Consider the following 15297-nt stretch of genomic DNA (forward strand, 5'->3'; position numbering starts at 1 on the left):
AGACACACGGGTTTGCTCCTCGGCCTACCTTGGATAGGATTAAAGGATCTGGTGTTGCTGCAGCTGTGGCATAGGTTGCAGCTGCATCTAAGATTCAATCCCTGGCCCAGGAACTTCCATATGCCATAAATGTGGCCATTAAAAAAAAATTGTGGAGTTCCCATCGTGGTGCAGCAGAAACTAATCCAACTAGGAAGCATGAGGTTGTGGGTTCGATCCCTGGCCTTGTTCTGTGGGTTAAGGATCTGGTGTTGCCGTGAGCTCTGATGTAGGTCAAAGACTTGGCTTGGATCCTGCGCCGCTGTACCTGTGGCGTAGGCCGGCAGCTGAAGTTCCGATTGGACCCCTAGCCTGGGAACCTCCGTGCTGCCCTAAAAAGAAAAAAAAAAGTTTCCGGGAGTTTTCTTACGGCGCATTGGGTTAAGGATTTGGCATTGTCACTGCAGTGACTCAGGTTGCTACTGCAGCACAGGTGTGATACCAGGCCCTAGAATTTCCATATGCCACAGGCGCAGGCAAAAACAAATAACAAACAAAAAAGATAAAAACAAGTTTCCAACTAATGACAAAAAAAATGTGAAAGATTTTGAAACAATGAAAACAATCACTGATGGTCCTGTCTAGCACACCATTCTAGATTATTTGTGCCTCTTACTGTCTTTGGGCTATTTTATAACTCCGTAAATTATAGAAAACTTATAGTAATACAAATTATTCTTGTCCACAGAAACGCAAAATATTTTGGCCAGATATTGCCCTGAAGGCAATGACCAGTTATGTCATAAATTTATTTATTTACCAGTTATTCATAAATTTCAGCTTTCCCAAATGCCTATAGTACTATTTTTTGCCATTGCTTTCAAAACAGTTTTAACATTTTACTGGTTCCCTCATTACTTAATAAGTTAAATAAAATCTTTGACATGCATTAGTTTTTAAAAAAATTTTTGTCTTTTTGTCTTTTTAGGGCTGTACTCACAGCATATGGAGGTTCCCAGGCTAGGGGTCCATTCAGAGCTGTAGCTGCCAGCCTACACCACAGCCACAGCAACTCGGGATCTGAGCTGCTTCTGTGATCTACACCACAGCTCATGGCAACACCGGATCCCCAACCCACTGAGTGAGGCCAGGGAGCAAATCCATGTCCTCATGGATGTTAGTCAGATTCGCTAACTGCTGAGCCAAGACAGGAACTCCTGGCATGAATTAATTTTTTTTTTCCCTTCGGTCTTTTTAGGGCTGCACTCACAGCATATGGAGGTTCCCAGGCTAGGGGTCTAATCGGAGCTGTAGCCACCAGTCTACAAAACAATCACAGCAACGTGGGATCCGAGCTGCATCTGCGACCTACACCACAGCTCATGGCAATGCTGGATCCTTAATGCAATGAGTGAGGCCAGGGATCGAACCTGCAACATCATGGTTCCTAGTTGGATTTGTTTCCACTTCACCACGACGGGAATTCCATGAATTAATTTAAATAAAACACCTGGATAAAACTCTCCAGACATGTAAAAAAAAAAAAAACTAGTTTAAAAATTATTTTTAGGGCACTCCCATCGTGGCTTAGCAGTGATGAAACTGACTATATCCATGAGGACCCGAGTTCAATCCTTGGCCCCACTCAATGGTTTAAGGATCCAGTGTTTCGGTGAGCAGTGGCATAGGCTGGCAGCTACAGCTCCAATTGGATCCCTAGCCTGGAAACTTCCATATGCTGAGCGTGTGGCCCTAAAAAGACAAAAAAAAATTATTTCTAGCAGTTTGTTAAAAATATAACACAATGCTTAAAGGATAGTGAAATAAAGTTTTTATATTTTACCATTTTGTTCTGCAACAGCTCCTAATATATATAAGGCCGCTTCTTTTACCATACTATGTTCACTTGACTTTGCAAGATTTTTTACAAACGTCAAACCACCAATTTCCCGAAAATAAACACACGCATTACCTGTAGAGTGTGCAGAAAAGACAAAGTACATTATTATTACAATTATTCTTTTAAGGACAATAAATCACACGGACATAGTAACATAACATGTAGAGTAACTGAATAGAAGAGAAACAACTATGCATATTTCATATATCACAATACTAAACAAAAAGAATCACAAATAAAAATTCATTATCATGTCTTACTGTTTTGTTGGCAAATTGAATGAATAGTGACCAAAGCTTCCTTTTGTGAAAAAGCATTGTCCATTTGATATTTCAGGCACTCCAATAATAAGTTCAGATCAGTCTTCATTTCTAAAGAACAAAAATTTCATTATTTAAGCCAAAAATTTCCTTTTAAAAATAATCATTTAAATTTAACTTTCTAAATACCTATATTTGTATTTTCTTTTTAAATAATATGTATTACTTTTGTAATCTAACAAATAATAAAGATATGTAAAAGAAAGATGTTTCTTAAATAAAATACCTTGAAATGAACTTCTTATAATTATTTTATATTCCCCTTGCATGAAACATAGGAAAAGAAAATCCAAATATTATCCTCTTTAATTAAAACTACATTGGTTTAAATGTCTGCCATTTAGAATGAACTGAATGAAAATGAAAATAAAACATATTAGAATTTGTGGGATGCTACTAAATCAGAATTTAGGAGGTAACAATAAATACCTATATAATAAAAGAAGAAAAGTCTCATACTAATGACCTCAGCTTCTACTTTAAGAAACTAGAAAAAGAGTTAAGTTAACCCAGAGTAAGTAGAAGGAAGGAAATTATAAAGATCAAAGCTGAACAATAGAGCTGGTTCTTTGAAACCAGCAAACCTCTAGACAAACTGATCAGGCAAAAAGAAGTAAAGACACAAATTACCAATAGCAGAATAAGAGAGATGGCATCACCATAGATTCTAAAGACAGTCAAAACATAATAATGGTTATGCACAACTTCATACTACAGATTCAATGACTTTGATAAAATGGACAAATTGCTTAAAAGATACAAACTATCAAAACTTAATGAAGAGAAAGAGATAACTTAAATAGTCCATTATCTATAAAATGAATTGAAATCATAGTTAAAAATCTGTCTATAAAGAAAACTCCAGGTTCATATGGCTTCATCTGTAAATTCTTCCAAATGTTTAAGGAAGAAATAATATCAATTCTACACAAACTTTTCCAAATTTTGGAAAGAAGAAATACTTCCTGACTTATTCTGTGAGGTCAGCATTACCCTTATACCAAAATCAAAGCCATTAGAAAGGAAAAAAAGAAAACTACAGATCAATGTCTCTTATGAACACACACTCAAAAGAGTCTAAACAATTTAGCACACTGAATTTAATCATAAATTAAAATAACAACACATCATGACTGACTGGGTTTATCCCAGGAAAGCAGGATTGGTTCAAGATTTGAAAAATCAGAGTTCCCAGTGTGCTGCTGCATTGACTTAAGGATCCAGCATTGCAGCAGCTGTGGTGTATGTTGCAGTTGTAGCCTGGATTCAATCCCTGACTCAGGTGCAGGGGAAAAAAAAAAAAAAAGATTTGAAAAATCAGTCAATGTAATATAACAAACTAAAACAGAAAACCATATAGTCATCTCAATAGATGCAGAAAGAGCATTCGGTAAAATCAAATTTCATTTCTGATTTAAAAAAAAATATCCAGCAAACTTGGAATGGATAGGGACCATCTTAACCTAAAAAAATATACCTACCAATAAAAGCTACATTAGGAGTTCCTTTGTGGAACAGCAGGTTAAAGTTCTGGCATTGTCACTTCAGCAGCTAGGGTTGCTGCTGTGGCACAGTTTCAATCCCTAGCCCTGGAACTTCCACATGCTATGGGCACAGTTAAAAAAATAAATAAATAAATAAATAAGAAACCCTACAGTAAGTATCAAACTTAGCAGAGAAAGAACGAATTCTTTCTTCCTAATATTAGGGATAAGACGGAGATGTTTAACATTGTGTTGGAGAATCTATCCAGAGTCATCCTATTTAACATTCCATTTAACAGTGTACTGGAGAGCCCAGCCACTGATTCTTCAGACACTCCAAAGAGAAAAGAAAAAAAGAAACGGCATCCAAATTGGAAGGAAATAGTAAAACTATGTGCATTCATATATGACATGATCTTCTATGTAAATAATCTGATAGAATCTACAAAAGAACTATTAAAATAAGCAAGTGTAGTAAGGTTTCATTTAACATATAGAAATCAATTATATTTCTATATGCCAGCAATAAATAATTGGGAATTAAAAGTAAAAAATAAGGCCATTTACAATGGCATCAAAAATTTGAAATACTTAGGAAAAATTTACCAAAAGATGTGAATGACATATACACTAAAAACTAAAAATTACTGTGAGATGTTAGAGAGGGCTGAAATAGAAGAGGTGATACATCATATTCATGGGCCTGAAGATTAAATATTATTAGGATGTCAATTCTCCCCAAATTAATCTATAGATTCAATGCAATCCCAACAGACTTTTTTTTGGTAGAAACTGACAAACTGATCCTAAAATTCATATGGAAATGCAAAGGACTTAGAATAGCCAAACAATTCTGAAAGAGAAGAATAAAGCTGGAAGACTGACAGTATCTAATTTCAAGTCTTAATATAAAGCTATAGTAATCAAAAAAGTGTATTGTGACATCAACATAGACAAAAAGATCAATGAAACAGAATACAGTCCAAAAATAAACTGATACATACATGGATAGATGATTTTTTTTTAAACAAAGTCATAAAGGCAATGCAGGGGAGAAAGGATAGTCTTTTCAACAACTAGTGTTAGAACAAATGAATATTCACCTTCAAAAACATAATAAAACAAAACTTGAGAAGGTCCCGTCGTGGCACATCGGAAACAAATTCGACTAGGAACTAGGAGGTTTCAGGTTCGATCCCTGGCCTCGCTCAGTGGGTTAAGGATCTGACGTTGCCATGAGCTGTGGTGCAGGTTGCATATGTGGCTCGGATCTGGTGTTGCTGTGGCTGTGGTGTGCGCTGGCAGCTGTAGCTCCAATTTGACCTCTGGGAACCTCCATATGCTGTGGGTGTGGCCCTAAAAAGCAAAAAAACAAACAAACAAAAAAAAATGAAAAAAACCCCCTTGAATCCATATTTCACCCCGTATGTTAAAACTAACTCAAAATGGGGAGTTCCCGTCGTGCCGCAGTGGTTGACGAATCCGACTAGGAACCATGAGGTTGCTGGTTAGATCCCTGCCCTTGCTCAGTGGGTCAAGGTTCCGGCGTTGCCATGAGCTGTGGTGTAGGTCGCAGACGCGGCTCGGATCCTGCGTTGCTGTGGCTCTGGCGTAGGCTGGCAGCTACAGCTCCGATTCGACCCATAGCCTGGGAACCTCCATATGCCGCGGGAGCGGCCCAAGAAATGGCAAAAAGACAAAAAAAAAAAACTAACTCAAAATGGATTGCAGACATAAATGTAACATCTAAAACTATAAAACTTTAAAAAAACTTTTAAAACTTTTAAACTATAAAACATGGGAAAAAAGTCTTTGCAACCCTTGATTAAGTAAAGGTTTCTTAGACATGACACTAATAGCACAATCTGTAGAAAAATAATAAATAAGTTGAAATTCAACAAAATTATAAACTTCATTCTCTTAGTAGTGTATGGATAAGACAAGCCACAAATGGAGAAAATATTTGTGAAGCACATATCTAATAAAAAATATATCCAGAAAACACATAGACCTCTCAAAACTGAACAATACAAGAGCAAACCACCCGATAAAACAATGAACAAAAGATTTGAACAGACAAAAAAGATATACAGGTAGCAATTAAACACATGAAAGGCTGTTCAATATCATTAGGAAAATGCAAATTAAAACCACAAGGAGATACTATTACATGCCCATAGAATGACTAAAATTTAAAGACTGACCATAATATATTGTGGAAGGATGTAAAGGGACTGTAATTCTCCTATACTGCTAGTGGACACATAAAATAGTACAAACACTTTGAAAGTCTGGCAGTTTCATAAATTGTTAAACATACACCTACCATTTGATTCAGTCATTTTACTTCTAAATATTTACCCTTTTATTAGGAGGGGTAATATTTGTATATGTCTATGCAAAGACTTGTACACAAATGTTCATGGTGACATTATATGTAATAACAAAAAATTGTTAACAACTGGGAGTTCCCACTGTGGCTCAGCAGGTTAAGAACCCGACTAGTATCGTGAGGATGTAGGTTTGATCTCTGGCTTCACTCAGTGGGTTAAGGATCCAGCATTGTTGTGAGTTACGGTGTGAGTCCCAGATGTGGCTTGAATTTGGCTTTGCTGTGGCTGTGACATAGGCTGGCAGCTGCAGCTCCAGTTCAACCCCTAGCCTGGGAACTTTCATATGCCACAGGTGCAACCCTAAAAAGAATAAAAAAAATTGTAACAACTGAAATATCCATCAACAGAAGAATGGATAAGCAGATTGTGGTATAACCATACAATTGAATGCTATTTAGCAATAAAAAGGAAAAAACTATTCATACATGCAACAACACGGATGAGTCTAAAAATACTTACGCTCAGTGAAATAAACCACACACACAAAAAAAGAGTATATGGGCATTTCCTTAAGGCGCAGGGGGTGAAGTATTCAGTGTTGTCACTGCAACAGCCTGGGGTGCTGCTGTGGTTTGGCTCCCTGGCCCAGGCACTTCCACATGCCTAAAACACAGCCAAAAAAAAAAAGAGTATATGATAGTATACTGTACAATTTCCATATATTGAGAGAACACAAATACTTCTAAAGTAACAGAAGGCAGATCAGTGGTTTCTTGGGGAGAGAAGGTCCAGGAAGGGACAGAAAGGAAGTATTACAAAGATGCATGAAGATATGTTTACTATCCAGATTGTGCTGATGTTTGTACATTGTTGGGTATATATATATGTGTGTGTCAAAACTTTAAAAAAAATGTTTTTTTGGCTTTTTAGGGCATATTTAAGCATATGTAAGTTCCCAGGCTAGGGGTCGAATCAGAGCTGTAGCTGCTGGCCTATGTCACAGCCACACCAATGCCAGATCCGAGCCACATCTGCAACCTACACCACAGCTCACGGCAACGCTGGATCCTTAACCCACTGAGTGAGGCCAGGAATTGAACCTGTATCCTCCTGGATTCTAGTCGGATTCGTTTCCACTGTGCCGCGAAGGGAACTCCTCAAAATATAAATTATAAATATTTATTTACAACTAAAAAGGAAACAATAGACATAATTTTCCCATTAAATTCTTGACTGTAAACTTTAAATAATTTCTTCTCTTGGTTTTAAGGATTTAAGTAAAATTGATGCAGATTTTGACAGAATGTTGAATTAACACTTAAAGTTATCAAAGATACAGGATGAAGAAGTGACAAAAATATAGAGAAGCACACTAAAAGAAACTAAGATCTACTGTCAATCACTAATTAGTCTTACTCTTGAAAGAAACTCAACTGGCAATTCGGCTCAATGAAAAAATTCATGACTCAATTTGTTAGTAAAAATCCACAGTATGAAGGTTATCACTAAGTTGTCTTGGAGCAACAGCAAATTTTACCAATCATATTTTATATTAATAGAAACCATAAGAAGGTTAGTTTGACTGTATGGATGTCAATAAACCACTTATCATCCATAATATGGTTAGTTTGACTGTATGGATGTCAATAAGCCACTCATCATCCATAATATGCCAAAGAGGGCTTTTGACCTATCAACAGGGTGATGTTCAATTCCAGGCACAGAAACTTCTTTACATGCTTTTCTTAATTCCTTCTACACTCCCTTTTCATACTTTAATGTTTCCTATCATAATCCCTCTCTTTCCAGACAAAGCACCTACTGACAGCTAGAACTCAGTTTTTATCTTCCGCAGGCTATGCAATCTAGTTCCTTCAATAATTCCTAAAGAAGGAGTTCCTTTGCGGCTCAGTGGAAACAAATGCAACTAGGAACGATGAGGTTGTGGGTTCAACCCCTGGCCTTGCTCAGTGAGTTAAGGATCTGGAGTTGCCATGAGCAGTGGTATAGGTCACAGACCTGGCTCAGATCTAGTGTTGCTGTGGCTGTGGTGTAGGCTGTAGCTCTGATTAGACCCCTAGTCTGGGAACCTCCAAATGTTGTGGGTGCGGCCCTAAAAAAAAAATTCCTGAAGAAAATAAACAAGCGAACAAAACCTGAAATGTATACAACACCAAAAACACAAGCAACAAAAGAAAATTCAATAAATTGAATTAAAAATTGAAATTTTCTCAGCTTCGAAAGAAATCATTAAGAAAATAAAAAGACAACTCACGGACTAGAGTAAAATATTTTCAAATCAGATATATCCAATAAGGGGCTTGTGTTCAGACTATACAATATAAGTTCTCCTGTGCTGCAGTATGTTAAAGATCTGGTGTTGTCACTGTGTCTTGGGCTACTGCTATGGTGCAGGTTCAATTCCTAGCCAGGGCCACATGCCCTGTGTGTGGCCAAAAAATAAGTAAATAAAACTTTTGGAGTTCCCACTGTGGTACAGTGGGTTAAGAATCCAACTGTGGGGGCTCGGGTAGCTGTGGAGGCATGGGTTGGATCCCTGGCCTGGCAAAATGAGTTAAATGATCTGGCAGCTGTGGCATGGGTTGCAGCTACAGCCACAGCAATTAGAGAAGAAAAAGAAATAAAAGGAATCCAAATTGGAAAAGAAGTAAAAAACTATCACTGTTTGCAGATGATATGATATCATACTTAGCAAACCCTAAAGACAGCTCCAGAAAACTGTTAGAACTCATCAATGAGTTTGGCAAAGTTGCAGCTACAAAACTAATACACAAAAATCATTTGCATTTCTATATACTAATAAAGAAAGATCAGAAAGAGAAATCAAAGAAAACGTCCCATTTACAATCACATCACAAGAAATAAAATATGTAGGAATAAACCTACCTAAGGAGACAAAAGACATACTCTAAAAACCATAAAATGTTAATGAAAGAAATCAAAGATGACACAAACAGATGGAAAGGTATACCATGCTCTTGGATTGGAAGGATCAATATTTCAAAATGACTGTATTACCCAAGGCAATCTACAGATTCAATGCAATCCCTATCAAATTACCAAAGACGTTCTTTTTCCTTTTTCTTTTTTCTTTTTTTTTTTTGTCTTTTTGCCTATTCTAGGGCTGCTCCTGCGGCATATGGAGGTTCCCAGGATAGGGGGTCTAATCGGAGCTGTAGCCGCTGGCCTATGCCAGAGCCACAGCAATGCCAGATCCGAGCCGCATTTGCAACCTACACCACAGCTCACGGCAACGCCGGATCGTTAACCCACTGAGCAAGGGCAGGGATGGAACCCGCAACCTCATGGTTCCTAGTTGGATTCGTTAACCACTGCGCCATGACGGGAACTCCTAGAAAAGAATACTTTAAAATTTGTATGGAAACACAAGAGACCCTGAATAGACAAAGCAATAATGAGAAAGAAAAACAAAAATGGAGGAATCAAGCTTTCTGACTTTAGACAATACTACAAATCCACAGTCATCAAAACAATATGGTACTGGCACAAAAACAGACATATAGACTGATGGAACAGGACAGAAAGCCCAGATATAAACCCAAGTACCTATGGACAACTAATCTATGACAAAGGAGGACAGAACATATAGTGGAAGAAAGATAATCTCTTCAATAAATGGTGCTGGGAAAATTGGAAAGCTACATGTAAAAGAATGAAAGTAGAACACTATCTAACACCATATACAAAAATAAACTCAAAATGGATTAAAGACCTAAATATGAGGTCAGACACTATAAAACTTCTAGAGGAAAATATAGGCAGAATGCCCTGTGACATAAATTGCAGCAATATCTTGCTTGATCCACCTCCTAGAATAATGACAATAAAAAAACAACAACAATGGGACCTAACCAAACTCAAAAGCTTTTGCACAGCAAAAGAAACCATTAAAAAAATGAAAAGACAACCCACAGAATGGGAGAAAATCTTTGCCAAAGACGCAACAGACAAGGGCGTAATCTCTAAAATATACAAACAACTCATGCAACTCAACAACAACAAAAATAAACAACCCAATTCAAAAATGGGCAGAAGACATAAATAGACATTTCTCCAAAGAAGACATATGGATGGCCAAAAGGTATATGAAAAAGTTTCAATATCACTAATTTTTTTTTTTTTTGTATTTTCTAGGGCCGTACCTGTGGCATATGGAGGTTCCCAGGCTAGGGGTCTAATCGGAGCTAGAGCTGCTGGCCTTCACCAGAGCCACAGCCACAGCCACAGCAATGCCAGACCCGAGCCACGTCTGCAACCTACACCACAGCTCACCGCAACGCCGGGTCATTAACCCACTGAGTGAGGCAGGGGTCGAACCCACAACCTCAAGGTTCCTAGTCGGATTTGTTAACCACTGAGCCACAATGGGAACTCCTCAATATCACTAAGTATTAGAGAAATGTAAATCAAAACTACAATGCGTACCCTGACCTCACATCAGTCAGAATGGCCATCATTAACAAGACAACAAATAATAAATGCTGGAGAGGGCGTGGAAAAAAAGGTACCCTCCTCTACTGTTGGTGGGGATGTAAATTGGTACAACCACTATGGAAAACAGTATGGAGGTACATCAGAAAACTAAATATAGAGCTACCGTATGATCCAGCAATTCCACTGCTGGGCATATATCTAAACAAATCTTTCCCTGAAAAAGATACCTGTACCCCTATGTTCACAGCAGCACTATTCACAATAGCCAAGACATGGAAACAACCTAAGTGTTCATCAACAGATGAATGGATTAAGCAGATGTGGTACATTCCATTGTATAAATGGAATATAAATCACCATAAAAAAAGACAAACTAATGCCATTTGCAGCAACATGGATGGAGCCAGAGACTTTCATACTAAGTGAAGTAAGCCAGAAAGAAAAGGACAAATACCATATGATATCACTTATTTGTGGAATTTAAAATATGGAACAGATGATCCTAACTAAAAATAACAAACAAACAAACAAACAAAAAGAAACGGAACATGGCCAAGAAGCGCAGACTTGGGGTTCTGGGGGGAGAGGGGAGGGAGTGAGAGGGATGGGCCTTTTGGGGATTTTGGGATGCAAACTGTTATATCTGGAATGGATGGGCAATGGGATCCTATTGTACAGCACAGGGAAATGTGAGTAATTGGGTCACTGTGTTGTACAACAGAACTTAATGAAACATTGTAAATCAAAAATTAAATAAATAAATAAAACTTTTGGAGTTCCCACTGTTGAACAGTAGGTTAAGAATCCAACTGTGGGGGCTTGGGTAGCTGTGGAGGCATGGGTGGATCCTGGCCTGGCAAAATGGGTTAAGCATCTAGCTGCTGCAGCATGGCTTGTAGCTACAACTTGGATTTGATCACTGGCCTGGGAATTTACATATGCCAAGGTCAGGCTGATTTAAAAAAAAACAAAAAAACAAAGAACTCTTAAAACTCAACAGTAAAAGACGATCCAATTAAAAAGCAGGAGTTCCCGTCATGGCTCAGCAGATACAAATCTGACTAGCATCCATAAGGACACAGGTTCGATCTTTGGCCTTGGTCAGTGGGTTAAGGATCTGGCATTGCTGAGAGCTGTGGTGTAGGCTGCATACTTGGCTCGGATCTGGCGTTGCTGCGACTGTGGTATAGGCTGGCAGCTAAAGCTCGAATTTGACCCCTAGCCTGGGAACCTCCATATGCCGTGGGTATGGCCCTAAAAAGAAAAAAGACCAAAAAAAAAAAAAAAAGGCATGCAAAGGACTTAGACATTTCTCCAAAGAAGAGACACAAATGAAGTATATAAAAAGATGTCAATATCGGAGTTCCCGTCGTGGCGTAGTAGTTAACGAACCCGACTAGAAACCATGAGGTTGAGGGTTCGATCCCTGCCCTTGCTCAGTGGGTTAACGATCCGGCGTTGCCGTGAGCTGTGGTGTAGGTTGCAGATGTGGCTCAGATCCAGCGTTGCTGTGGCTCTGGCATAGGCTGGTGGCTACAGCTCCAATTCGACCCTTAGCCGGGGAACCTCCATATGCCACGAGAGCGGCCCAAGAAAATCATAGTTAACTAGAGAAGTGCAAACTAAAGCCACAATTAGATATCACTTCACACTTACTAGGATGGTTATAATTTAAAAGATTCTAATATTTTGACCAAGGATTTGGAGAAATTGGAGTCCTTACACATTGCTATGGGAATGTAAAATGGAACAGCCACTTTGGTAAACAATCTACCAGTTCCTCAAAAGGTTAAACATAAATTTACCATAGACTCAGTAATTGTACTGCTAGGTATACATACTCAAAAGACAACATACATCCAACCCAAAATTTGTACATCGATATTCATAGCAGCATTACTTATAATAGCTAAACAATGGAAACCCAAATGTCCATCAACTCTTGAAGAGATAAGTCAAATATGATCTATTTGTTCAATGGAGTATGATTCAACAACAACAACAAAAAGGAATGGAAATCCTGAGACAATATGGATGATCCTTAAAAACATTATGCTTAAGTGAAAGAAGCTAAGCCAAAAAGCCCACATATTATATGATTCCATTTATATGAAATATCCTGAACAGGTAATTAGAGACATGAAACAGATTGGTTATCTAATGGGGGGGTGGGGCTGGGGGATGTGACTGCTAAAGGGTATGGGGTTTCTTTGAGGGTGATGAAAACGTCCTAAATTTGATTGTGGTAATGGTTACACAACTGTATGAATATATGAAAACAATAGAATTGTGTATTTTAAATGGGTGAGGTATGTGGTATGTCAACTACATCTTTTTTTTTTTTTTTTTTTTGCTGTGCCCATGGCACACAGAAGTTCCTGGGCCAGGGGTTTAACCCATGCCACAGCTATAACCAGAGCCACAGCAGTGACAATGCCAGATCCCTAACCTGCTTGGCCATGAGGGAACTCTAACATCTTAATCAAGTTGTTAGTGTGTATACATATTTTTATTTATGTATTTATTTTTTTAGGGGCACACCTGCGGCAAATGGAAGTTCCCAGGCTAGGGGTCCAATCAGAGCTGCAACTGCTGGCCTACACCACAGCCACAGCAACACTGGATACTTAACCCATTGAGCAAGTCCAGGGATTAAACCTGAATCCTCGTGGATACTAGTTGGGTTCGTTACCGCTGAGCCACAATGGGAACTTCTATACATATTTTAATACTACTGGTATGCTGGGAAGATGACCAAATGACCAAAATGGTCCCAATCATTCTTTTGAGTGACTGATATGGATGCTTGGCAAAAGACAGCCTCTCTCTTTTCCAATCTCACACTGTATGTAAATATGGCTATTCACTTCCAAGGTCAAATCTAGACCACTGTCATCAGTCAGAATAGCTCTATCACTGACATTTTCCACTCCTTTTTTTTTTTTTCTTTTCTAGGGCCACACCTGTGGCATATGGAGGTTCCCAGGCTAGAGGTCTAATCCAAGCTGTAACCGCTGGTCTATGCCAGAGCCATAGCAATGCAGGATTTGAGCCTTGTCTGTGACCTACACCAGAGCTCACAGCAATGCCGGATCCTTAACCCACTGAGGGAGGCCAGGGATTGAACCCGCAACCTCATGGTTCCTAGTTGGATTCGTTAACCACTGAGCCACGATGGGAACTCCACCACTCCATATTTTCAACTCCTTTATTTCATTTTTTGAATATTACTCCAAGTTCTTTCAACTTCCTTATTTTATTTTCCTTTTTTTTTTTTTGTCTTTTTGCCATTTCTTGGGCTACTCCCGCAGCATATGGAGGTTCCCAGGCTAGGGGTCTAATCGGAGCTGTAGCTGCCAGTCTACGCCAGAGCAACAGCAATGCGGGATCCAAGCCATGTCTGCGACCTACACCACAGCTCACGGCAACGCCAGATCCTTAACCCACTGAGCAAGGCCAGGGATCAAACCCACAACCTCTTGGTTCCTAGTCGGATTCGTTAACCACTGCGCCATGACGGGAACTCTGTTGTTGTTGTCTTTTGAGAGCTGCATCTGTGGCATATGGAGGTTCCCAGGCTAGGGGGTCAAATCAGAGCTATAGCAGCCTACACCAGAGCCTTAGCAACGCCAGATCTGAGCTGCATCTTCGACCTATACCACAGCTCACAGCAATGATGGATCCTTAACCCACTGAGGGACGCCAGAGATTGAACCCGAGTCCTCATGGATCCTAGTCAGGTTCGTTAACCACTGAGCCACGATGGGAACTCCCAGTTCTCCAAGACTTCTGGTTTTGTTTCCTTCCCTATTCATCCCAGATCCCATGATTTATCACCTCAACCATTATCTTGCTAAGATTCCTTTGACTCCTCCTTCTACCAAACATGTCTTATAATCCTAACTGTTACACAAAACATATTTCTTTCTCTGCTTTTTCAGCCCAAATATGGGCACTGCTAAAAGAAAAACAAAAAATCAAGGAATTACGTCATTGCTAATATTTGGTATGCATTCCGAGGTACAAACCCCACCTCTACTCAGAAATCCCATCCATGGTCAGCTCTATCTCCCATTCCCTCCCGCTCTTTCTCCCATTTTCCTCAATGGCTATTTCAACATCTTTAGCTCTCTTCAAACTTCATCTCTTTCTCTTCCACTTTATGTTAATTTTGGGCTCCCTAGAAGAAGGCCACGAAACAAGGATTTGAGTGCAAGTACTTTTTTGAAAAGGTGCTACTGTCATGGGTAACTGGAGCTTAACTGCACTAGGAAGCTGTGGGAGTTAGAGTAGATCCATGGGTCTCAGAGTCATCCCAGTCAATGGGTGAAGACTACTTACCCATTAACTCCCATCAGTCCTTTAGGGCTGCTTCCAGAGAATAGACCATTAATTATTTAGCATCTCTGGATTTGCCTTGCTCTCTGGGCAAAGCAGGTTATAAATGCTATAATAAACCCTCAGTCAAAAACACACACAGAAAGACAGATACCATATGATATCACTTACATGTGAAAGCTAAAATATGACACAAATGAACACATCTATGAAACAGAGGGAGACTCGTAGATACAGAGAGCAGACGTGTGGTTACCAAGGGGGAAGGGGCCGGGGAGGGAAGGATTGGGAGTTTGGGACTAGCAGATGCAAACCATCATATATAGGATGGATAAACAAGGTCTTACAGTATAGTAGAACGAAGTATATTCAATACCCTGTGACAAACCATAATGGAAAAGAACATGAAAAAGAATATAGATATGTATAACTTAATCACTGTGGTGTACAGCAGAAATTAACACACT

The 15297-nt window shown here is 39.0% G+C and overlaps 1 protein-coding gene across 6 annotated transcripts in view; it reads right to left on the minus strand.

Moving 5' to 3' along the window:
• The window catches only part of TERB1 (telomere repeat binding bouquet formation protein 1), a 60566-nt gene that overhangs the window by 37597 nt on the left and 7672 nt on the right, over positions 1 to 15297 (minus strand). For all 6 annotated transcript variants that reach the window (XM_047792634.1, XM_047792633.1, XM_047792638.1 and 3 more), the window contains exons 4-5: positions 2140 to 2250; positions 1823 to 1951 (exon numbers count right to left, since the gene is read on the minus strand). In XM_047792634.1, the coding sequence (XP_047648590.1) occupies positions 1823 to 1951; positions 2140 to 2250 (240 nt within the window). The remainder of the gene's footprint in view (positions 1 to 1822; positions 1952 to 2139; positions 2251 to 15297) is intronic.

This window comes from Phacochoerus africanus, chromosome 8 (assembly GCF_016906955.1).
Source record: "Phacochoerus africanus isolate WHEZ1 chromosome 8, ROS_Pafr_v1, whole genome shotgun sequence".
NCBI classification, from domain to species: Eukaryota; Metazoa; Chordata; class Mammalia; order Artiodactyla; family Suidae; genus Phacochoerus; species Phacochoerus africanus.